This window comes from Myiozetetes cayanensis, unplaced genomic scaffold, assembly GCF_022539395.1.
Source record: "Myiozetetes cayanensis isolate MyiCay16 unplaced genomic scaffold, myiCay2020 scf1, whole genome shotgun sequence".
Lineage (NCBI taxonomy): Eukaryota > Metazoa > Chordata > Aves > Passeriformes > Tyrannidae > Myiozetetes > Myiozetetes cayanensis.
The window spans coordinates 65,066,525-65,090,176 of NW_026086604.1; the positions used below are offsets into that span (position 1 = coordinate 65,066,525).

Here is a 23,652-nt window from a genome sequence, read left to right on the forward strand (position 1 = left end):
GTATTTCATGATGGCACTTGCTGTAACTGTTTCATTTTTAGAGTCTTAGTCAAGCTTCCTTTGAAATCAGTTGCCTTTAATAGGGGTTAGATGAAATCCTAAATTGTTTTGCCATGTGGATCATTTTATGTCCTTTTTCTTGCCTCTGTTTGCTCTTCAGAAATATCAAGTGGTGCTTGTTTTTAAATCAGCCATCAGTTATCAGCTTTTTCACTGAATTGAGCCTGACCTTTTTTTCCCCTCCTTTGGTATTTTGAAAATGTTAATTATTTTAAATTGAAATCTAAGACTTATTGTTGTTCCCATAATTGGCTGTTTGTGCATTAATTACACAGCGCTGAGACTCTGAGGCGTGAACTTGAGAGAGAGAAAATGATGAAAAGACTCTTGATGACAGAATTATGAAATTCGCACTTCCGTCAGATGGAGAATGGATTGGGGCCTTTCATGTGCCTTCTGTCTGTTTACATTCCTCTGCTTCTGTGTACTCAACATAATGCATCGGAAAAATGTGTGATATTCCTGGCTCGCCTGGATTCACCATGGTTGGTTAAAATTACGTCTCAGCTAGACTTTAACTTGAAGGAGTTCCTTTATTCATTTGCTGCTGGGAAATAAACCTTCAATCCTTTATCTCTCCTGAGATTTTATACTATTAACATAATTAATTTCTGGTTTGGTTTTGGTAAATCTAGGGCAAAAAAGGATCAGCAAGGAGCATACTGATTTCTATTGGGAAACACTGTTCTGTACATATGTTAATAAGTGCACAGAAATTAATGTTATGCAGAATATTTTGATAGTAACATAGAAAATATGTCATTTTGTACAACTGAAAATTGCAATGAGCTACTGCTATTTGTTAAAGAACCATTTTTAAAGCAGAAGAATGATTATTACATCCTAACCCCAGGACTGTTAGTCTCCACAGAATAAATGGCTGTCTTATTAAATTCCTAACCTTAACCTTCACTCAGAGATATAAATAGCTGCAAAGGGGAAAGACACCCCACCGTACAGATATACACACCCAGTACTCCCTATAGTTTGTCATCTTGACCTAAACCTTCAACTAAATCTTACCGTATTTCCATTAATGAAAAAAAATAAATCAGTTGTTTAAAGCAATTTGCTACTGACTTTCTAGCTTGGTACTGACTTTTTTAAAGTAAGTGAGGAGTTTTACCTTCTCCAGTCTGCTTAGGCATTAGGGCTTGCCCACACTCAGACCTCTTCTGCCCCAGCACTGCAGAGCCTCAGCAGTGTGGACGTAACTCACACAGGTAGAATTTTTTCCTTCCCAGGTAAATAAACCATTTTCCTGACTGACATGAATTGTTCGATCACTTTAAAGAACAAGAACAATGATAGTTTATGGCATAGCTTGCCTATACCCATTTTTTTGCTCTACTAATCAACACATATGTCCTGGCAAACCGGTGGAGGGTACACCTGGCTATATATCCCCTTCACCTCCAACACGCAAGCAGCCTCTATGTCCAGTGGAGGTATCTCAGGCATGAGGTGGGGTGGGTGGTCCAGCACTAGCAGCCTCAGGGAGGCAGCTGCAGGGAGGGAGTTTATGGTATACAGGTAATGCTACCCACTATTTCCTAGGGGGAAAAAAAAAAAATTCTCTGTTTCCCCTTGTTTAGTAGTGTAGAGTCATCTAGAAAACTAACATCTGACTGTCAGCTACAAGGTACTCTTTCAACAGGAAAGCTTTTGTGCATTTTGTATGGCTGAAGATGTATATTTTTCTGTTACTCTGTACACTATGTTCTCTTGTTTGTATTAAGATAAAGATTGCCCTTCATTTGGCACTGATTACGATGGCTTTATCTCAGCTTAAGCAGTTTGTTTGTGTGGAGGCCGGGAAGTGATTGCTTTGAGACTGGGTTTCCTTCAGAGTTGGCTTCTGCTGTTTTCTGAAATGAGGGTTGTGGAGAGCTTCATAGGACTGTGGATTGAGATGTGAAGGTATAAAATTACTTGCCTATTTTATGTTTACTGGGACAAGAAATTAGCATTAGGCTTCCCATTTAAATCCACCAAATTCAAAAATTTCTGGTTGCCATAAATTTGTTAAAAATACACAGCACAAGTGTTAGGTAGAAAATCACAAGACAAATTTAATCAAGTGGCTCAACATAGGGAGTGGGCACAAGGAGCCACAGAAGTAAACCTGAACTGCAGATTTCAGAACACTATGGTGACTTTTCTGGGTAATCCGATATGACTTGTATGCTGTCCACCCTCTAGTTGCAGTGCCAGGACACTTCTGTCCCTCATGTTTTAGTGCACCACTCCATCAGTCCAAGGTTCTTAAAAATTGATTAGGAACATTAAATCTCTGTGAGGAAATCAGAAAGGAGGAGGAAATACATAGACATAAAAGACTTCAACTTCCATGTCCTGTTACTCTTTTCTCACCACTTCTCAAAAGTGTTGGTGAAGGAAAAGCAGCAGCACATTTTACCCACGTCCAAGGGAGAGTAAGCATTCTGAAGAACAAGTAAAGAAAATTGTAATTAGAGATACTGGTCTGGGATAGGAAAACACAGTAAGGTTAGAGAACGGTACAGTGCTGACTCTAGCTGAATCTGGTCTTTAGCCTGTTAGGCAATCCCTGGTTGTGTTTGAACTGGTAACAGCTTCACAAAGTCATTGTCAAACCACAAAAAACCAGATCAGAACAAAACCTTCAGTCATACTGATTGTCATGGAGTGGACTTCGGGAACCCCACAATATGCCTTCAGTTTTGGGGGCAAAACAAATCCAATTGCCCATGTTAGGACAGTCTGGACACATAAACAAAAGCCTTTAACAAAACTGAATAGCTGATTCAGACCAGCCCATAAATATAAACATGGCTCATAAACATAAACATAATGGCTATTAGTTTATTATTTTAAATGCAGTAGTTTTGTTCCATTGTATAAAAATTCTTCAGCTGAAATAGTCAGAACTGGAAAACAAAAAACATGAACCACGGTTACTTTACGTGGCTGTCTTCATAGCTGAGGCATGCTCTGGGATAGCTGAGGAAGAACAGGGACTCCTCCTTCTTTAGCTCTCACTAGGAGAAGAGGGACAGGCTCATGTGGCTGCTTAGTTTCTGTGGGACGTTTTCTACAGAACAACCCCAAGTACGTTGCCTTGTCTTGTTTTAGTGTCTTATCCACTGGCTGCCACCATTTCCTATTCAGCAGTCTAATGGAGCTTTATTAAAACTGTTTTACTGATAACAAACTAAACTTTTAACTGTGGAATGTCATCACTGTGTTCTTTCTTACTATGTACCTTCTTCAGCCATGCTTCAGCGTCTCAGTTTCCACATCCTCTGAAGAAACACTCCTGCCTCACCTCCAGTTGGGAATTACAGTGTTACAACACCTGTTACCCAAAGCTACTGTAAACGAGACAATGCCAACGTGAACATATTGCAGAGGGGCAGATAGTCTAGATTTGCCCCTACAATTTAACTTTACAGGTGTTAAAGGATACTCTGCCGGAGGGTATGTCTATAAAATAGCGCAGAAGTATCTGAGCTAGCTTTAATGAGCTTGCATATGTAGTTGTGGCAGCATGAAGCCCAGCACAGGCTATCATTATCATGTACATTGACATGTGTAAAGATAACGCATTTGAACAGCAGCCTTCTGAAGCATGGTCTCCAGAGCTGGTGATAGGAAAGGGTAGCTGAAAGGAGTTTCTCTCTTCAGCTCTCCTGGGACAGGGTTCATCTTACCTAACATTAAAATGCCCGGCTCTCACCTCATGAGAGATCAAAGGAACTGTCTTCCGGTGGTGCCTCTGACTTAAATGTCTACCTTTATACTGATTAAAGTTAAGTGAGATGAATCCTGCTTTCCATCCCACTGGTTAGGCCTACATTGCAAACCCTTGCTGACACAGCTGACACAGGGTTGAGCTTTGAAGTATAATTTGTGATCGACATAGCTCTGCCAGCAAAAGCCTTGCGCGTTAGGTGCAAATATACTACCAGAAATATCCTGTTTTCTGAGCAGCTTTTATCCCTTATGGGAGAACAGAATGCTGGGGTAACAACTTGCAGTGACATAAACACAGAGGCTTCCCTATAGTTGTGCTCCATCTGGGAGTAGTTGGTTGATGAAAGCTCCTGCTACAGCCATGCTGGCAAAGCCTATCAGAGGTGGCCCTGGCTTTTAACAGTGCCCCAGGTGGTGCTCTGATCCAGTCAGCAGATCCCAGCTTTTCAGTGTGAAGTCTCTAAGTGGCAGAATGCAATGTTGTCATGTTTGGGTGATTCCAGCAAAATTTATTGGCCATTTAAATAGCTATGCAAGGAGTTAAATATTTTCTCATATTGCAGTCTCTTACGGAAGCCAACCAATTGTGCTTTTTTTTTTTTTTGCGTGTTTCAGCTGTTTCCACTGTTTTGTTTTAATGTAATAACTGGGTTTTTCTTTAGAAATGTTATTTGAAATACCACACCTCTCTCAGATCCCATGGTATGTGCAGATTTTTCATGTTTCATAGACCCTGGAAGTGCAAAATTTGAAAATTAAATCCTCCAAGGTTTCCGTTTGTGGCTTCAATACTCTCTTGCAACAGGATGCCTACGTGCCCATTTGAAACAGAGCTGGCAATGCAATGAAATGTTTCATTGGAGGTAGTATCATGTTTTGTTTGAACTGTTTACGAATAGGTTTTGGTTTTATTTATTTATTTTTTTCTGAATACATTTCTGGTTCATTTGCTACAAAAACCTACTTGTAATTTTGCAATGGGATTTTTTCTTTTTTAATTTTTTTTCTTTTTTTTCTTTTTTTCTTTTTTTTTAATGTCCTGATGTTCAAGGAGTTTGCAATAAATATACTGAGACTGATCTGTAATTGCATGTAAGATTAGCCTCACAACTGTGTTTTGTAAAGTTAAGTGCCGTAAAAGAAGCTGTAGATGACATGGAGAAGGAGGGAAGATGATAGAGAGTAAGTGGAGGGGAAGGCTTCTTTGGCAGCTGCAGCTTTGACTGGTGGGTAGCAGCTTTAGCATAAGACTGCTCGAACCATTTTGTTTCATCTGAGTAGCAGCGTGTATCATCAGACAGTGTATGATGGCATTTTGTTGAAAACCTGCCTAAAGAGAAACTTTTACGGCTCAGCTGTTTACCTGTTCCTGTATTCATGCCTGCAATAAATGAGATGAAAAATAAATCACAGAGTCTGAGCAATTTGTAGTCAAAGCAGTCATTTAGGAGGCATGGGGCAGGATGTCAATTAAAGGAAATGTTTGGTTGCTAATAAAGTGGATCAACCATCATAAAAAAAAATTGCAGTCTAAGGAAAAAACAGAGATATAATTTCTTCATAAAGCCCAGAGGATTTCCTCTGGCTTAACATTACAGTCCAGCGTGGGGTGCCAATCATCTGCGGGGTCATTAGTTGGGGCATGCTTTGTTGAATACCAGAGCCAGAAAAACACTGGCAGGACCAAGGCAGAGAAACACAAAACTTGGCAAGTTTCTGGTCTTTCATCTGGTGCCTAAAAAGGCAGCAAAAATCATTACTAGCGTGGAAGGGGTAGGAGAAACTTCCACAAGGGATTGAGAGACACCAAAGTATTAAAGTGCTCCATAGAGGAAAATTTAAAAAATGTCCCCCGACAAACAACATAGCAAACAAAGCCAATGTTCATTGTAAATTTTTTTGGTTTAACACAATTAAAATATTTTACTCAGATTTTTACCCTTGATTTTCCCATTCTTTAAATGTCTAAATGAAAAGTTGCTTCAGAATGAAACATTTCCCTTCTCTTGTTCAAAGATCTCTAAATCAGGATGTTTTCACATTAACTTTCTTAGTACACTTAAGAAATGAAATCCAAGAAATGTTCACCCCATTTTCTGATGTTGCCAAAACTCTATTTTCAGAAAGAATATGATCCCATCCCAAATTCTCCATCTGGTTATTCTTCTATTTTTAATCTCTGTGAGGGGAAAGCAGAGGATCAACAACATTCTTCCATCACTACTCAATTTATACCAAGAAAATGGATTATCCAGACAGTTAACCTAGTTAATTAATTCCCCTTAATACATGTCTTTGCTAAAGAACAGTGTTCTGGGGTGCAGCAGAATGAGAAGCTGTGTGCTAAAAGGTTGGCAAATACTCTTGGGTAATTTGGCTGCAACGGAGAAGCGTGGGGACTTCAGAGATGTATATGAACAATTTTTTGGTTCATTATCAGATGACTGATCTATGAGACTGGGTGTGAGGTTGTTGAGATTAATTCTGTTTCTCTGGGGACACGCTTTCTAGAGCAGAACACAGACTTTGCAGGCGTGCACTGTTAAGTCGGGACAAGGGGGATGATAAGGCAATGGTTTCAGCCTGGCTGTGGTACACAGATCCTGCAGCAGCGAGGGGGTAGGAAGGCACCCACACGGGTGCAGATGCAGGCAAGTGGAAGAAACCCCAAGCCTCATGAAAGGCGATGGCCATGCCCTTGCCAAGCACAGTGAAGCCTTTAGGGCTGGCCAGCACTGGGATCCCTGTGTCCAAGGGCAACTTGCCCTGAGAAGCAACCCTACAACAAAGCCTGTATCAGGGCTGACTGTGACCTGACTTGCTGGAGGACACACCAGGGAATGAGAGAAATAAAAGATCAACCATTGCCCTTTCCCAGCCATCCCAGGATGTGTTCACGAGAGCATCCCAGCTTATGATGTCAGATGAGGAGAGCAGGCTTGACTTTTTTATGAAAAGCTGGACATAGGATCAGCTTAGCTGTGGCATCAGATGTGTTTGACAACCCTGACCATTACAGTTATGCCTTGCGTGCTGCCAATAGCACATATGGTCTGTGAGATGTCTTCTCAACAGTCTTTAGGGTCTGTGATGATCAGGAGAGTAGGGAGGAAAACAACAGGGAGAAAGAGCAGCAAACAACCCACACTGTCACCTGCTGGGAAGCCTGATGGCAAAGCACTGCCTAAAATAATGTTTGCCTTTTTACTTTATATTAAAATTACATATATAAAATTGTCTCATTACATAATCAATATACTTTTTATACTAATTATGTTATTTTTTAAGGAGCATTTCTACAGTGTGTGTTTGGTATTCAATGCCAGTGACTGCGCAGCTCTGCCATCAGAGTATCTAGCATAGCAGTGAGACATAAAAGCCACATGGATCTTTACTGTTTTGTTCACTGATTATTCAGCTCTTCAAGCAGAGAGCCACTTAATCCCCTGACATCGTTCTTCCTCTGCCTTTCATTAGCAAACTCCTGTGGAAATCCAAGGAAAACATAGCAAAAATTCTTTTCTTAAAAGATGTTTGGTCAGTGATGCTTAGCATCACAGGGCCTCAATGATGTGAAGAACTCAAGTTTTTGGTTTTTTTTAATTATTTGCCTTGCTGCTTTCAAAAACAACAACAAAAATGTGATTTCTCTGCTAACCGTTTCCTGCTCTGCTCTGGCCACTGCCCTCCTCGAGCAGTGCCAGGCTTGGCAAGGGCATAAGGTGGCTTGGAGGGAGAGGATAAGGATTGGATGGGGGTTTTTTTGGAAGAGGGGGGGGAATGCCAACACCACCCGGGACATACATTCCTTGCTGTGGCTTACACAACATCTATGTCCGAGCTGGGATGTGTGTTGCCCTGATGGGAGCTGAGAAGACCCTGTTTGCAGCTCCAGGGTCACCCAGGGAGGGTTTGGGGCTGGTGAGGCTGAGAGCTGTGGTGCTTGTGTATGTAAGAGTCACCTATATGAGCTTAGGCTCTGAAGGTTTTGGAGGCTGCCTTGTGCCTATGTTGTGTGGGCATGAGGAGATGCACGAGGCTCTGGGGAGGAAGGTCAGTGTGAGCTACCCTCTACCTGGGTGTGCAAAATTAGGGATTTAATGGTAGGGACATCACTGTGAGACTGATCACTCCTCCCTCCTGCAAAGGAGTTTCAAACCTGTGCCCTCCAAAGCTGACTAAACCCCACAGGGCCAGTCTTTGCACAAGGAACAGAGCAAGGTCTGCAGCAGAGCTGCAGTCAGTGCCTTTGGCAGTACACGTGCTGAATGAGCATGGCAGTGCCCTTGTCACACTGGCTCACAGCTCTTTTGTGGCAACACAAGGATGACAGTCCCCGAGAAGCACCTCCACCAAGGCTGCTGGCATATGAAATCAGGGAGGGGAGGTGCTGGAGCTGACTTAGCTTTGCAACCAAGAGCATTTTTTCACTCCCAGCTCAACATGCCAAGGCTCAGTGTGGGTTCTTGACAGCTTGCCCTGGTTATTGCAAGCCACCGAGAACAGAAGGTACCTCCTCTAATGATCTGCCTCTCAGCCCCTTCATATCTTTCTATGCCATCCTGCTAATCCTTCTCCCTCCTCTGCTCAGCACTCACTCTCAAGACTGATTCATGGGGGCCTGCTTCCTTCACCCCTGTGAGCGCCCCTTGGCTCCCATACAAGCACCTGTAGCCTTTTTTGGCTTTCCTGTTGAAAATCTGTTGCCTTTTTGAAGTCCCTCGCAAGCCCTTGCTTTCCATGACCCTCAGTAAATTTTACCTGTCTTCTGTGTCTCACTCATCTCTCTCTCTCCCCTTCTGTTGTCCCAGGACCAGTGTCTGATAAGCATTACAGCACAACAGGTTTTCTTGCCAACCAGGAAATCTCCATGACATGATCTGCCATTAGGGACCAGCTGCCTGGTGGGGGTCTGCCATCAGCCATGGCTGCGGGGGCTCTCCTCGAGTCCAGTAAATATCCGTGGGTACACTGCTCAGCCTCGGTGAAGCTTCTGCCTGGAACCAGAGGCAGGAAGGACACAGAGGAGTAGTTTTAAAGAGGGGATACTGTCATTTGCTCTAACCATGAAGTGAGTGATTTTACTCTCATATTTTGGATGGTTAAACTCTATTTTAACTGGTAAGACCTTTCGTGAATGGAGGCACCCTGAAGAAGAATGACCAAAAGTACCTTCCTTCCCTCCATCCCTCTCTCCTTCTCTCCTTTCTTTCTTTTTGCTTCAGACAGTGTATTTTTGCAGCTTCCATCTCCTCCTCATACTTCTGCAGGGCAGCAATGGATCCATCCCTTTATCCCTGAGGTCTTTGGCTATGCTGCTCCATATTGCTGTGCTAAACTTTGAAGCACTGGAAAGAAATGGGGAACATGGTGGAAGAGGAAGAGGTTTCATATCTTCATAAAGCCAAACTGCCAACTTGTTAATCCCCTCCAAGTGCTCTCAGTTGAGTCCTCTCCTCCCAAAGCAACAGATCTGGAATTAGTCTTGCTATGTATTATGTGGCAATAAATCATGAGGGCAGCCCAAATTGGGTGGTTCTCATCTTTCCATCATTCTTTTCATATTTTGTTTTTTGTATTTTTTAACTGCATAACTTCTGACCTGCCAAACCCAAACTACTGCTCTGGCAATGAAGTCAGTAACAAACTTCTGGGTCTCAATTGAGAAACATACCATTAAATCTCAGTGAAACACTTTTAATTGCTTTTTCCTCCTTTGTGTCTCTGTACTGAGAAAAAGAAAACAAAACAAAAACCAGGCCTGTAGAGCAGCGTCTAACAATCCAGAATTGTTAAATACCTTCCTGGAGGGGGAAAAGTCCTTTGTCTGACACTCAGAAGGATGTTTTCAAGCAATTTGCCCTCTTTCTCCCCTTGTGGGATTTCCCATCCTCCCCCAGTAGCATGGTATTGGTTCCCTCTCTGAAAAAGCTGCATTAGTGCAATGACAAAACCCTGCACTACCAGTCCTGTGTCCCGTTCATGGTGCCCGGCCCAGCAGACCCAAACACTGGGAGGTACCAGTAGGCTGACTCTTGACTGCACTCAATAGGTCCCATGATAAGATCATGGGAAGCTGAGAAATGAGTTTGGCAGAGAAGAGAGTGCCATGGTGGGTCTCAGCAGCCTGCTTCTCAGAGGTGACACATCTCCTCCTAGCTGTGTGCATGGCCTGTGAACTCAATGGCAAAAGCTCCCGGCTCCACTTTCTAGGGATGCCCTTCTTCTGAAAGAAATCTTCATGCAGCACTCAGCTGATCTCCAAGGGCCATGTCTTCCAACCCAAATCCACTGTCCTTACCAACCTGTTCACCTTGAACATCCTGACCTTGCAGAGTCCTGGATGCACAGTGGTCTCTGCTTGAATAAAGCTCTTGCAGGGCAGCTTTGCTTGCTTGAAAACCCTTCTGAGAACACTGCATCCAAGCCACAGGGAGGAGCTTTAGGACATGCAGGACTTGTGCCTTGCAGCTATGGGTCAGCTCAGGCAGCTTATATCTCCCTGAATGGTCCTTGGCATCCTATTCCGGTGCTGCTCTCTCCAGTGGGGACAGCCTGGCACAGCTCTAGGTCTCCTTTGGTAGGTCTAGTGCTAAAGTCCAATTAGTGTTGTTTATACTCATATTGTAACTGAAAGAAAGAAAATTTGATGCTTCAGTAGGTCAAAAGGTGTGGAGAGATAAATGTAATTACAATAAATGCAATATATTGAAAGATGCTACCATTTAATTAAAAGTATATGAATTATGCATGTATCTGTTCCACAGCCTGTAACTGTGTGGGCTTGAGCAGTAACTGAATACATTCAGCTCTAGCTACCACATGAAACCCATGGCTGCTTGATTTCTCACTCACACACCTAACACCACCAACTGAACTTCTGCCAGGACTAAACAAGAACACACAGGGGGGTTATTTGGAGTTACCTTTGCTTTTCTGCACTCTCAGGCACCTGACAAGGGATGCAAATATTATCCCACCAGTGTCCCCCCAGGAGGATAAAGACTGCCTTTTGGGCAACTTTTAAAACATCAGGCTTAAAAGTCATGTTATTTAGGGGCAGAGAATTGCTGTGAAGGAAAGCAACACATAGGAATACTCCTACGTGTCCCCCATGGGGCTTTGCAGGCAGTAGTGCCCTGCAGTTTTGGGGCATAAAGATTTATGTGGGGTCCATGGGCAGACTGAGAACTGCAGTGGCCTGGAAAGGATGGCACAGGAGGACAAGGTTTGGTGGCGGAACGATGCCAGCACCTTCAGCTCCCCAGAGCAACCCATGTCTGGCATTGCCACCCCCACTCCCAGGTGCTTAATGTCACCATCAGATGCTTGGTGCTCAGCTCTGCTATCCACCCACTTACTGAAAGCCATTTTATTAATAGGGAAGAGTGACTTTTAATGAATGCTGTGCTGTCTTTCTGGGTACATAAAATCTTCCCCATGAAGGCAGACAGTTGCCCTTTGTGGTGCTGCCAAGTCCATCCCAGCAGACTGAGCCCAGGGCTGTACCATCAATCTTCTGCTAAAGGCTGCTACCTTTTCAGATCTTCGTTTATCAAGCAAGGTGGAATGAACTCCCACAAGAGAAAACAGATCCCATTAGTGTTTGTAGAAATTTCAAACTGGCCATTATGAAATTAAAACAGGAAACAAAGTGACTGGGGGAGGAAGGAGACTCCTCTCCCTAATCACTTAATATAAGCCCATACACCTCCTTAGAGCTTGCAATCAATCATGCCTCGTTTTAACCAGATGTGCAAGGTAATGAAATCTGAATCCAAATGTTCATCTCTAGATAATTTACTGTTGATTTGTTCCTCATTTCCATGCTTTATGGAAATGAGAATAAAGATTTGGTTTTTCGGTTTTCATGCTTATACAAACTCTGCCTTTTTCTTCTAGGGAAATTTTGGCCTGCGTTCAGCAAGACATTCACACATGCCCAGCTTCAGGGTGAGACTGGTCCCCCCAGCCTCTTTCCAAAATAGCTGGGGAAATTCAAACAGTGGAAGCACTTGCCTGTTCTGTGTGCTGTGCCAAGGTTTTAAATCACAAGATATTCTTACCAGCCACGTTTGATAAGCTAGGCTCGGCTGCTTTCCTGCCTGTTTTTAGGCTGATGACAAGAACAACACATAATGAAGACAAGAAGCTGCAGCCTTCTCTGAGAAAGATAGTGGAGTTATTTTCTTCTCTGTACCTGGCATGGTCAGGATTGGACAAATCCTTGGGGCTCAGCATCGCCAGTTCTGCTTGCAGTGACTCAGTGCACAGGCCTCATGCACTGCGCCAGGGTTGAGGCCATAGGGATGTGGGACAGAAGCCCCAGAGAGGAGGGTTTGTTGAGCAACATGTGGACTGACAGCTCAGCTAGAAGACAAAAGGAGAGGAGCGCAGTGCTGTGGACAGGCCTAGGGATGGAGGGCTGGCTGCAGGAGTTGGGTGTCTCCAGAGACCAGGTTTCAGGAGAAGGAAGAGCCAAAAGCAGCTCAAGCTCAGAAGGGATTGTTTTCACTTTGACCTTCTGCTAGGGTGTGCTATGGGGTGTGCACCCCATTCTTTGCAATCGGCATACAAGGCTGCAGAGAGGCAGAAGAAGACTGGAAGCTGTGCTGTGAGCTGCTGCTTTTTATTTGGTGCTGTCATTCTCCTGGTTACATCCCTGTCACATGTGTCAGTGCCAGCCTGGGTTTGCTGTGAGCCCTGGCTCCCTTCCAGGTTTGAGGCTGCCTGCAGGTTGCATCTAGACCTGGATACATGGCAAGAAGCTTTCGAGGATGTTCCTAGATATCTTTTTTTGAACATTAAATAGATAACCAAGCTCAAGGTTTGAGTATGAAGCTTGGGTGAGGAAGAGGAGACATGGAGAGAAGTCTGGGCATGGGATGTGTTTCACAAACTGAGTCTGTGGGAGCTTCCCATGCAAATGTTAGCCACATGAAAATGTATCTGTGACTCCTGGCTTGCAGAAACTGGGATGATCTGACTGTTTTCATTTCCTTTCCTCCTCAGGGCAGAAGCCACACCTGCTGCCATAGCAGCTATGAGCTATGTCTCTTTTCCAGCAAGGGAACAGTGGGGAATGATTAGTGGTAAGTGGTTGAGAGCTCTCTCAAAATGTCTTATGGAGACACGAGCCACTAAAATTGAGCATTTCTGAGTGGCAGTAAGAGCACAAACACCAAGTGAAACCCTCAGCAATGGCTGAGCAAAAACGCAGCCATACTGAATGGGATTTCCTTGCCTCTGGGCTCTTGAGAGGCAGGGGGAAGGCTCACCGCTGCAAAAATGAACACAAACGTGGTAGCATGGGTAACTGCATTGGAACCTGCCATCTGTGGGGAGCCAAACTTCCTCAGCTGAAAGGTATGGAAACTGATGTAAATCCCTTTCCTGTGGGCATAAGATGCAGCTTGCAGTCATCAAAGTTGTTCAGAAGCTGAGAGAAATATAGCATTGCCTCCACTCTGAAGAAACCCCACCATTCAAAACTGAAAGAGTTCTCATTTGTCCTGAAAAACAAAACCTGAGGGTTGGTACACATTGAATAGTAAAGGAGACTCTATAGCCTCTCTGGACAACCTGTTCCAGTGCACGGTCACCCGCACAGTAAAGAAGTTCTTCCTCATATTTAAATGGAACTTCCTGTGCATCAATTTTTGTTCATTGCCTCTCGTCCTATTGGTTGACATCACCAACAAGAGCCTGGATCTGTCCTCTTGACACCCTCCCTTCAGATACTTACAGACATTGATGCAGTCCCCTCTCAGTTGCCTCTTCTCCAGGCTAAACAACAAGACTAAGGACAGATTAGTGAGAAATTAGTAAAGTCTTGCTGTAGCTTAAGTAGAATTTTCCTTACTCTGTGAAGGCTGAAGTGATGGTGATTTTTGATCCTAAAATCCATTCTAATTCAAAAGGGATGTTTGAGGAAACATGTTTTCTAATGATACTGAAGCCTTTCTGCTTTAAAGCACTGGTTTATGTGCCCAGCCAGGTCATAGGTTAGTGGAGAAGGAATGTCCACCAGCTGATTCTCACTGCTGTAGTGCTAGAGATCATTTCTTACCACCTTATATAACAAAGAAATGCAGAAAACTAAATTTGCTTTTTTTCAAAGTGTCAAAAAAAGCTATTCTTCCTGGGTTTTTTTTGTGAAAAAGAGTAATGCCCAGAAGTATTTATTGTCTATAAAACATATACTCAGAGAAAAGGAAAGAGATGTGCTAGTGGAATGGCCGTCCCACTGTGATCTGTGACAGTTTCAGACAGCCTGGAGAATAGGTAAAACAAGCTGAGGGCATCCCACAGTCTGTCCTGGCCAGCAAACAGAGAAACCTAGGCTGATTCTACATTCTGGATGACAACTGTCTGCCTTTATATAGTTTCATTCAAGCAAGTTCAAAAATATGGGCCGTGGTAAGCTTAAAGGCAGCACAAGGCTGAAGGACAGAGCTACAGCTGGACAGTAGCCAGAGTCCATAGGAGGTGAGCAAGAAGAATGGATATCTTGGACACAGAGAAAGGAGAGGTCTTTTCACCAAGTGAAGATTTTTTCATCTTGTCTTCTCAATGCACTTGGAAAGGAATGTAATAAAATAAACATTTGAACAGGAAAGGTGAAAGGAAGAAGGAAGGAAAGAGAATAATTTAGAAGAAATAATTTTTTCTTAGGGCATGTAGACAATTCTGAGCTATCCAAACTGACTGCACCCAAATGATTTCATACTGTTTTTCTCAGCATCTTCTGATCAGGTAATGTGCAGCATTTAATTTTGCACTGCTAAAAGAAATACAGATGCTAATAAGCTTTTGATATTAAAATCAACACCACAAACAACTCTGGGATTCTAGCCTGTTTCGACTCTGTTATAAACACGATATACAGGGCAAAGTCGTTTGTGTGAATCTTGACAGGGAAGGGGGTGACTCACAGCATCGTATGCCACAATACCAGATCACAGCAACAGAATTGGATGAGTAATCTTGGAGCTTGCCTTCAGGCAGCTGACTGGCTTATATCACAGATCACCCTGCAACAAAATGTCAATGTTTTCATACCTTTGACATTTCTTTAGCTTCAAGAGACAATAATGAATCTTTCTTGGTTACTAATTAAGAGGAGATTATATCTGAAAAAACAGCCAATTCTTTTTTTCCAAAGAGACAATAGTGCAAATAATTTTTTTAATTGAATGTAAGCGTAACCAGCATTAAGTAAAAGCCTGGTTAATAAACTAAAGTCCTCAAAACCACCCTCAAATATATTTAGTTTCAAGCAGTGACTAAATAGATTTAATGCCTAGGAACCATCCAAACACCTCAGGCAGATCCTGCCTTTTCTGTTCCTCCAGACACATATGCTCAAGGAAAGGCTGTCTATAATGCATCAGGCAGAACACAGCAATGTTCAAGGCTTAGTAAGCAAATCTTACTATGGCTCACAAGAGGGTACAGGGCAGATGCCTGTTGCTATAAGCTAGCACAGCTCTGTTCAGCTCGCAGTCTGCAGATACCTTCTACAGAAGAAACAGGAACAAATAAAGCCTGGTGGAAATTAGTGTATTTTTAATCAAATTTCTGAAGGGCTAAGGTAGAGGACTAAGATATCAAGGAAAGGAAGAGAATGTCTGTGATTTAGACCTGCTTGGAAAAGCTGATAATAAGTTTATAAATAGCTATGGTGATGCAGACGTTCCTTAGTTATAAAAAGGTAGGTGCTGCTCTGTACCCATACAGATCTGTAGGACAAGATATACACATATAATATTTTCAGTGAACTCCAGGGAATAATCTTGCTCTTTGAAGAGCCCTGTCAGGCAGCAACCTCAAAATCTAGTTGGAGTCCAACATACGTTCTTCTGCCCATACAGGGAAGCTACACCAGGGCTGAGGAGGGGGAGGAAAAACCAGACTGTACAGATGGGTGCGCTTGCATGGGGGTGATCCACCTCATCAAGCAGATGCTTGGCCATGCAGCTGCTTCAGCACTTCTCAGTTCAGATAAGGAGATGTTTGATCACTTTGGACACCTTGAAACTGCACAGCTCAAGCCATCATTTAGAACATGGGGATTTTCAAAGGTATTTTTAGGGTTTCTTCAGTCTTTCTTCTGCTTCTTTTTGCAGAAGCTGAACAACCAAGTTCCAGGGGAAAAGCAATAGAGCTGAGTTAGCACACGGCTGTGCTATAAAACAGATGTAGCATTGCACTGATGTGTCTGATATATTGTCATATATGCTCCTTCTGGACCTGCCAGTTTAGTCAGTATCAGCTTGAAAGGAAGAAGGATTCACAGCAAAGGCATTATCTAAAAGTCTGAGGAGTGCAGAGCATTAAGAACTTGACAAGCAAATGACCCTGCAACATCTTCAAGTCTAGTAAGACCAACAGGATACCTCCTGAGCTTCACCACAGCTGTCCCACTGAACCACTTCTCAGTTTGTGAGAAATGCTGTTTCACACTGGCAAAGCTCTGTCAGATGGAGGTATTTTCCCTGCATGGGATTAAGTTTCTTAGCTGGCTGGCTTAGCACTGCGTGGGAGGTTTAGCGAGGCTTCACGCATGTCGCATATGCTGCTCTTCCTCTGTAACCACATAGGTCTGCAAATCTGCCTGAAAACAAAGTGAACAGCAACCCTTGTCCTGCTAAGGACGTCTATTTCCATTCAGATGCCATGTTTCTGTGTGAAGCATCCCTGCTGCAGCTGCTTTGTGTCTCTGGTCTTATAATTTTTCTTCTGTTCATCATTGTGACCTAAATATACAGCAGCTATTTTGAAGGCAAGAGGGTAGCCCCGGGGCAGGTAGGACTTTGAACTCAAAAATGATGAAAGGAGGGAGGTGCACTGGTAGCACTCTCTGGCTCCTGTAGTCTTTCTGCTGCTCACAGATTTTACTGAATACAAGTGCACAGTAATATTCTGTGTGCTTTTCTTTCTGCAAAGTGGGTAGGCTCCTTTTAATGTGGTTTACTTCCAAATGCACCAAAAAAAAAAAAAAAAAGAAAAGAAAGCATGCTTCCTATGTGAGCTGGCATTGTTTTCTACAGCATCTTTTGAGATACCAGGAAATATGTGAGAATAAAACTTTTTCTTTTAAGTTGTCTCACTATTGCTTATGGTCAGAAAATTAAATACTTGGGAAGTCAAAACGTAGGTTTTTTACCTTTTTTGTTGAAATAAAAGTGCAACACTTCACTCCAAGTTAAAATATGAGCAATGCAATAGATTAAATGAATCTTCTCTCAAAGATAACTTTTAATGATGGTGTGATTCTCTGCAAGGAAAAGTGTTTTTACTGTTCTTTAAAAAGTGATTCAAATAGAAAAATAAATTACATTTTATATCACTTTCTCTTTAATGTGATTGAAAAGGGGGATTTTTTTAATTATGACAAAAATCTCCATGTTAATAATCTTGATTACAGGGGCTTTTAAATAGCTTATCTGCCTGGCTACATTCCATCCTAAAGCTCTGCAGAGGAAGATGTCTTTCATGTTGAATTTAAATGCTTATTATCCCTTTGAACTCTGCCAGGCCACTTATTTGAAATATTATTCTTCTCTTTCAGCCTGTGGAGTCAGCTCACCAAGAGATTTTGGTAATGTCACTCTCTGGGGAACTCCGCTGGCTCATTTGAACCTTGAGCTACCAGCTCAGGGAGTGATATTTAAAAGCTCACTGTGACCTGCTGCCTCATTTCACTGCCAGCCCTATAGAAGGGATCTGCAGTATCTATGTGGATCCATCACCTGGAACAATGAAGCCTTGATCTCACCTGTGGGCCTCCTCTGACAATAGCCATTGATAGCTAATGAAGAGTGATCTCAGCTGAAGACCGCTTTACCCCTGTGGTACCTACTGCGCAGAAATCCGTGGGAGGGGAAAGGGAGGCAAGATGGGCAGGTCCCTGAAAAACTGCTGTTAGATGTGAATGCAAATAATAGCTGAAAAGGTGGTTGTTTTTTTATAGAGCCTCACATTTTTTTCAGCTGCATCCAGAAACACTTTCCTTTTTATTCACCTGCAATACACTTTAGGCATCTGACAATGTCAGAGTAGATGAGCAGCTTACCTGAAGGATACACAACTGTACAAATATGGATGGGATGGCAGGTGCTTGCCTTGTGTGTGTTGGGAAACTATCCAGTCTGCTCAGCCATTACGCCAGTGAAAGCAATGAACCTGGTCACGGATAATGAATGACACAGCCCTCTGTGACTAACTGCTCCTCTGCTGCCCAGCCATGGAGGTTTGAGGAACTAATCTGTAAACAGAGACTGATGTAAGCAAATGGAAGTCATTATTCCAGAGAAAGCAAAGCCAAAGGTTTGGTCCCCTGCACAGCCCCTGAATAATTATCCTATTTGCTCCTCCTGATAAGTGGAGAAGTGAAAGCGCTTGATAAATGGATCAAAATACTTGTGCTCTCATCTGTGCAAGCGTTCCTTAGCAAAGGTTTCACTGTACATTTCTTATACTAGAAGGGTATTCACTTCTGCTATTTCTGTTGACCAAGCAGTGCAGCCAATGAGCCACAGCAGCAGCTGGGTGTGCTGCTGCCTCTCATGGTCAGAGTGCACAGACAGTTTTCCTGCCTGCAGATGTCTAGAAGTGGGAAAAGGAGGGTGGACTTCCAGGACAAGAGCAGTCAGGACTGAAGAAGACATTTCAGGGTACAAGAAAGTGCCAGGGTTTAGAGAGAGCATCCAGCATCTGTTCAGGCCCTCTGCCAGCCCCTCTTGGGTCAGCTGCCTGTCAAACCCTGCCTAGATAGAAGGAAAGCAACATAAGGAGATACGACTTCTGCTGACAGAGGACAAGTGCTGAAGAAAAGGGGAAATGACGTGAGAATCAACTGATCAAACAGGGATCAAGGAAATGTTTACTTTTTCAGTTCTGCCTACATGCTTATTAAGCTAGTGCTTGTCAACACAGCCTGCACTGTCCAAGTGAGCATCCCTCAGGTCCATGGCCAGCTGTCCTGCTAAATGTTTTACATGCAATACCTGTAAAAACATTCCTTTGTGGAATGGGGCAGAATGACTCTCTTTATTAAAACTATAGTGCTGTGGAAGAGCTGCAATAGCTCCACTCTCTCCCTGAAGCTGAAAAAAGTTCCCTTACGAGAAAAGCAAAATCGTCTTCTCTTAAGAAATTGCGACTTTGCTTAGTTGTAGTTCTGAAGGTCAATTTCATAAGCATGGGGATGCAAGTGGAAGGATGCATGCAAGTTTTTAAAAGTAAGTGGTTATATATGCTTTCAACAGTTGTCCCCAAAGCAGAGCTCAAATAGAAAAGAGAAGATAAAAATAAACATTGCTCAACCCTTTCATTCATTACAGGCTGTCAGATGGGACAGGTGCTATGGAAAAACTCATGTGTGACTCTGTCATTAGAAGTTGAGTCATCATGCGAGGGCAGGAAAACGGGTGGAGGGGCTGGGGTGACTGTGGCAACCTTAACTCTAGCATGGACTGATCTTTAGAGAAGAGCTGGTCAGAGGCAGAAGTTTCTTGTGTTTTGAGAACTTTCTTCAAACTGAGAATGAAAAGTATAAATTTCCCACAGATAAAAACTAAGCAAAGTATTCAAACTCTGTTTTCTGGGATAAGAGAATGCTGTTAAACTCTTTGGATAATGATATGAATACAATAAGAACAGTATGATGTCATGAGTTTGAGCAAAATGGCAGAATGAAAGAAGAACTCTGATTCCTTAAAGAAAATCAGAAAACCAAAATCTTGTTCTGGACTTTCACTTTGGAAGTACTCTCAGTATTAATACTTCGCTACAAATGAGAATCCTGATGAGTTTGAGGGTCTTTTTCTCTGTGTTGTTTTATCAAATGCGAATGCTTCTAAAAATAATCCAACTAAATGCTGAGGCATTTCATGAGAAGAAGCATTGTTTCCTATGGATGGAAAAAGCTGTGCTGTTTTGCAACCACTAGTGCCACACATCATTAACTCTATCCTTGAGGGGCCGACCTGGAGCTGGGACTATAGCAGCATCCCGTCTCTGCCTGACAGTTACCATTTTGCCTGGAGCCTCCACAATTAAATCACATCACCTCCTCAGTGAGTCCCACACACTACCCACCTGCAATGTTCCCCTTCAGTATGTGGCCAGGGCACAAAAGGCCTAAGGGAGTGGGCAAGCTAATTTCTCATGGGTATGTCCAGAAGAAAACTCAGAGGGCAGATTTAAAGTGTCCACATAATGCTGTAAAGAACTGTTCAACTGCTCTTTCTATATCTGGGTTCATGGCTTGTGATCATATACTGATATGGAGAAAAAGGTCATTGCCCCAGCGTGGCCTGAGCTTGGTAAAGTTGTTGGCTGCCGGCACAGCAATACTGTGACTGCCTGTGGAGTGGTAAAAAAGCCTCAGTTTAGTGTTCTTTTGCGCTCCACTACTACATTTTAGGGTAGTTGACATATGTGAATATTTTACAATGGCAGGGAGAGTACATGTGGGGAAACTGGCTGCCCGAACAGGGGAGCTTGTGTTTCTCTCCAATTACCAGATTGATGTCTGTTTTTTCCCCCCCGTTTTCTTCTTCCCCAGTTGATGAGCAGTGTTTTCAGTAAATGCTTAGAGACTGTTTTTGTGTCTCAAATTGGCATAGCAACACCATCAGAACAAAACTCAAAGGCATCAGCTTAATGACATACTGAAATGGCTTCAGAATATCTAATACGGTCTCATTTTTTTTTAAGTGTAAGGGAAGGGGTAATTGCACAGCATACACCTTGGGCTGTTGGAAACCTTTCCTCCATGCACATATTGACTGCTAAATGAAGAGAAGCCAGCTAAATGCTTATTTTTATATTAGGTTTATAATTGTAAACATCTTTTTGAAAAACATTGAAGAAACCTTAGAATGTACTACATACCTGCACAACAGAAACAAGAAACCAAGTTCAGTATTATTTGTGGCTGGGATCACATGAAGATTTTAACAAGAAAATCCCAGCCATTTATCAATGCTACAGTCTTTTTGGTTAGTAAAAAAAAAAAAAAAAAAGAGAAAGAGAGATGTAACTGTGGTTAGAGATCCCCTGATTCTTCTCAAATAACCCTGAAATATGATGGTTTTATCCCCATATTAACTGGTATAAAAGTTCCCACATCTAGTTTGTCACACAATGTTTTGTTCTGTTCAATAACACTGTGTTTCGTTGAAGATGCCTGTATTCTAGAATCTTTGGATGAACAAACCACGCTGAACTCAGACTTCATTGGCTTTGTGAGGAGTAAACCTGACTTTGTTAATTTCAATATTAGTAGCAACTTACATAAATTAAAACCTTAAAAATGTCTCTCTTTTTAACTTAGTTTACAAGCATTCCAAAACAATATACCACTAGCAGATGTATGGGATATTTTCTATACCAGAGTAACTTGTTTTATGCTTGATTTATCCTTGCATCCGAGGTTCAAAGACTTCCATGCACCTCGTGGATGTTAACAAAGCCTGCAGTGAGGTTTTTGAGAGGCTTAACTCATCTCCCTTAGTGTGCCTCTTTGGTACCCAAAGCCTTCGGTTTAACTGAGTCTCCCTTGTTTTAATATGAAAAAAAGAACTGATTATTTTAAACTCAGCGAAGCCACTTGTGCACCAGACTGGCTTTGCCGTCCAAGTGAGCGCAGGTAATGAATATGGACGCGTCTGTAGATAATGACATGCAAAGAGGGAAGCTTGAGACAAAAGCTGGAATTTGGGCTGGAATTTTCCTTCCGAGCTATGTAACTCTGCCGCCCCAGAAGCCTTTACCTCACTACTGCTTAAGTACAGCGCAGTCTGAATCTTGCAGTCCCACAAGATTTCCAGTCATTTGCATGTGCGCCCTGCTCAGTCCATTCCTCTGGTGGTTCTCACAGATCAGTTTGCATGCATCCAGGGACGGTAACAGGCAGGGATGCGCCAGGATGAGCCCGGCTGCCTCAAGCTCCACAGGCTGGCTCTAAGGGTTCCTCTTTAGGGCTCTGGGCTCCCCAGGGCTCCCTGGGCAGCATCCCCTCGACTCCCTCCCTCCTGCTGGCAGAGAGGGAAAAGCCCCCTTTCACGTCCTGCTGCCTGGGTGGGCGAATGTTTTTGGAGGACCACGCCGTCTTTCGGTGCCTTGGTGCCCCTCGGCGGCGGTCGGCTGCCATGGCAATCCCGGTGTTCCCGGGAGCCGCCGGCGGAGCCGCCCCGCGGGTGGAGCTCGGGGGGAGCCCGGCTCCGGGGGAGATGCCCTGGCAGAGAGGGCAGGTGGCCGGTCTGGCTGCACCCTACCCAGCATAGGCTGGGAACGGGCTGTCTCCTGGGGACACTCACCTCTGCTTCCTCGATTTTTTTTTCTCTCGCCCCAACCCCTCTTTCCCCCTTCCTCAAAACACCCCAAAGCTGCGCTTATTGCTGTAAGCAACACTTTATTGCATTTGTGGATGAGAGAGGACACCTGTCCTGCATTCCAAGCTCAAAAATTACTGGGCACGGTGCTGGGTGTATTTGGGCAGGGGGCCAGCAGCACGAGGAGCAGCCTGGTCTGACTGTGGGTGTTCAGGGTGCTCCAGCCCAAAGCCAGATTTGGAGCGTGTTCGTGGATCCTGAGGTCTGAGGTCTACCCTTCACCTGGGCTCCAACGTCCTCGAGAGAAAGAGAAAACTCCCCTAATACGGGAGTTTTTCCCTGGGATGTTTGAAGCAAAGCATCCCCTCCTGTAGCTTTTATCCAGGAAGGGCCAAGGCCTACATTCCTCAGATCCCCTGGCAGAAGATGCCTTGGTTAGGATACATAGAAAGTACCTTCCCTGAAGAGGATTGAGGCAGAAGGAGCTTCTCTGCTGCTTTTTCTCACTCACATTCACCTAGAAGATAAGGGCATTATTATTATTCAGATGCAGAGATGTCTTGAGTTTGGACTGGAGAAAGATTGTTTTAGCCGGTTGTTTTCCAACAGGCAAACTCACAGAACTTTCATCATAACTCTCCAGATGAAGTTTCATAAAGGAACAGGGTTTTGCCTCTTTCCCCCCCCCATTTCTGGGTTCTTAACTAATTAGGATGAAATTACATTGTCTCACGTGGAATTAATTGAATTCTGCCCATGCAGCTTAAACTCTTTAAAACATTCCTACCTAAATGAGCTCTTTGCTAATACAAGCTAAATTTTTCTGCTCTCCAGGCCAATTTTTGCACAGTAAGTAAATGGTATTTATGCACAGGGAGGCCTCAATGTAATGCCCTTTACTGCAAGTTCTAATAAAAGGCTGCTCTGTTTTGGCTCCTTGTGAGAATAACACTATAAATAACTTCTTTGTAATGAGGACTTTTTAAAAAATGTGAAGCATTTTGCTCCAAAACCACCTGGTGCACATTGTGCCACCATCTGGTAGATCTGGCTTTCAGGGTAGATAGACCTCCCATAACTGCATTCACACTGGGGTATCAAAGGCAGGTATACCAGGCACGTAAAAAAATGCAATCTTGGGAGAAAAGACATGAACTACCTGATGTAAATGAACACACACACAAACCCCCCAAACAAACAAACAAACAACCTGCACAGTTTTAATATACTTTGGGAAGGGTCTACAGTGCTTACTGAAGCAAAACTGATGCTGATTTAGTGTCCAAAACTGCTGGACTTGGTCTTTAGATTGGTATATGTTATGCTTGTGGAAAAAAACTTGGAGGCATTGCTTTTTTCCTGCATTAGATTAATTTTATAGAAAGACTGCTGTTGTGAGCAGTACTGGCTGCAAAGGCATTCTTGGAGCAAGACCAGCTACATAACTCAGTGGCAGCAGAAAAAGAAAAAATTACCTGTGCTTAGCAAAAGATAATCTAATGATCTAATGCAG

At 43.2% G+C, this 23,652-nt stretch overlaps 1 protein-coding gene and 2 long non-coding RNA genes across 4 annotated transcripts in view; 2 read left to right on the forward strand and 1 right to left on the reverse strand.

Annotated features, from left to right (window-relative positions):
- EPB41L4B (erythrocyte membrane protein band 4.1 like 4B) overlaps positions 1–5,202 on the forward strand; it is a 170,823-nt gene extending 165,621 nt beyond the window's left edge. For both annotated transcript variants that reach the window (XM_050330019.1, XM_050330029.1), the window contains one exon: positions 336–5,202. In XM_050330019.1, the coding sequence (XP_050185976.1) occupies positions 336–405 (70 nt within the window). In that variant the 3' untranslated portion in view covers positions 406–5,202. The remainder of the gene's footprint in view (positions 1–335) is intronic.
- LOC126647635 (uncharacterized) overlaps positions 1–23,652 on the reverse strand; it is a 35,057-nt gene that overhangs the window by 7,734 nt on the left and 3,671 nt on the right. Inside the window, exon 2 of the long non-coding RNA XR_007630631.1 lies at positions 22,595–22,656. This is a non-coding gene — a long non-coding RNA (uncharacterized LOC126647635). The remainder of the gene's footprint in view (positions 1–22,594; positions 22,657–23,652) is intronic.
- Positions 12,059–19,595, forward strand: LOC126647639 (uncharacterized). The gene is made up of 2 exons (XR_007630632.1): positions 12,059–12,887; positions 17,369–19,595. It is a non-coding gene; the product is annotated as an uncharacterized LOC126647639 (long non-coding RNA).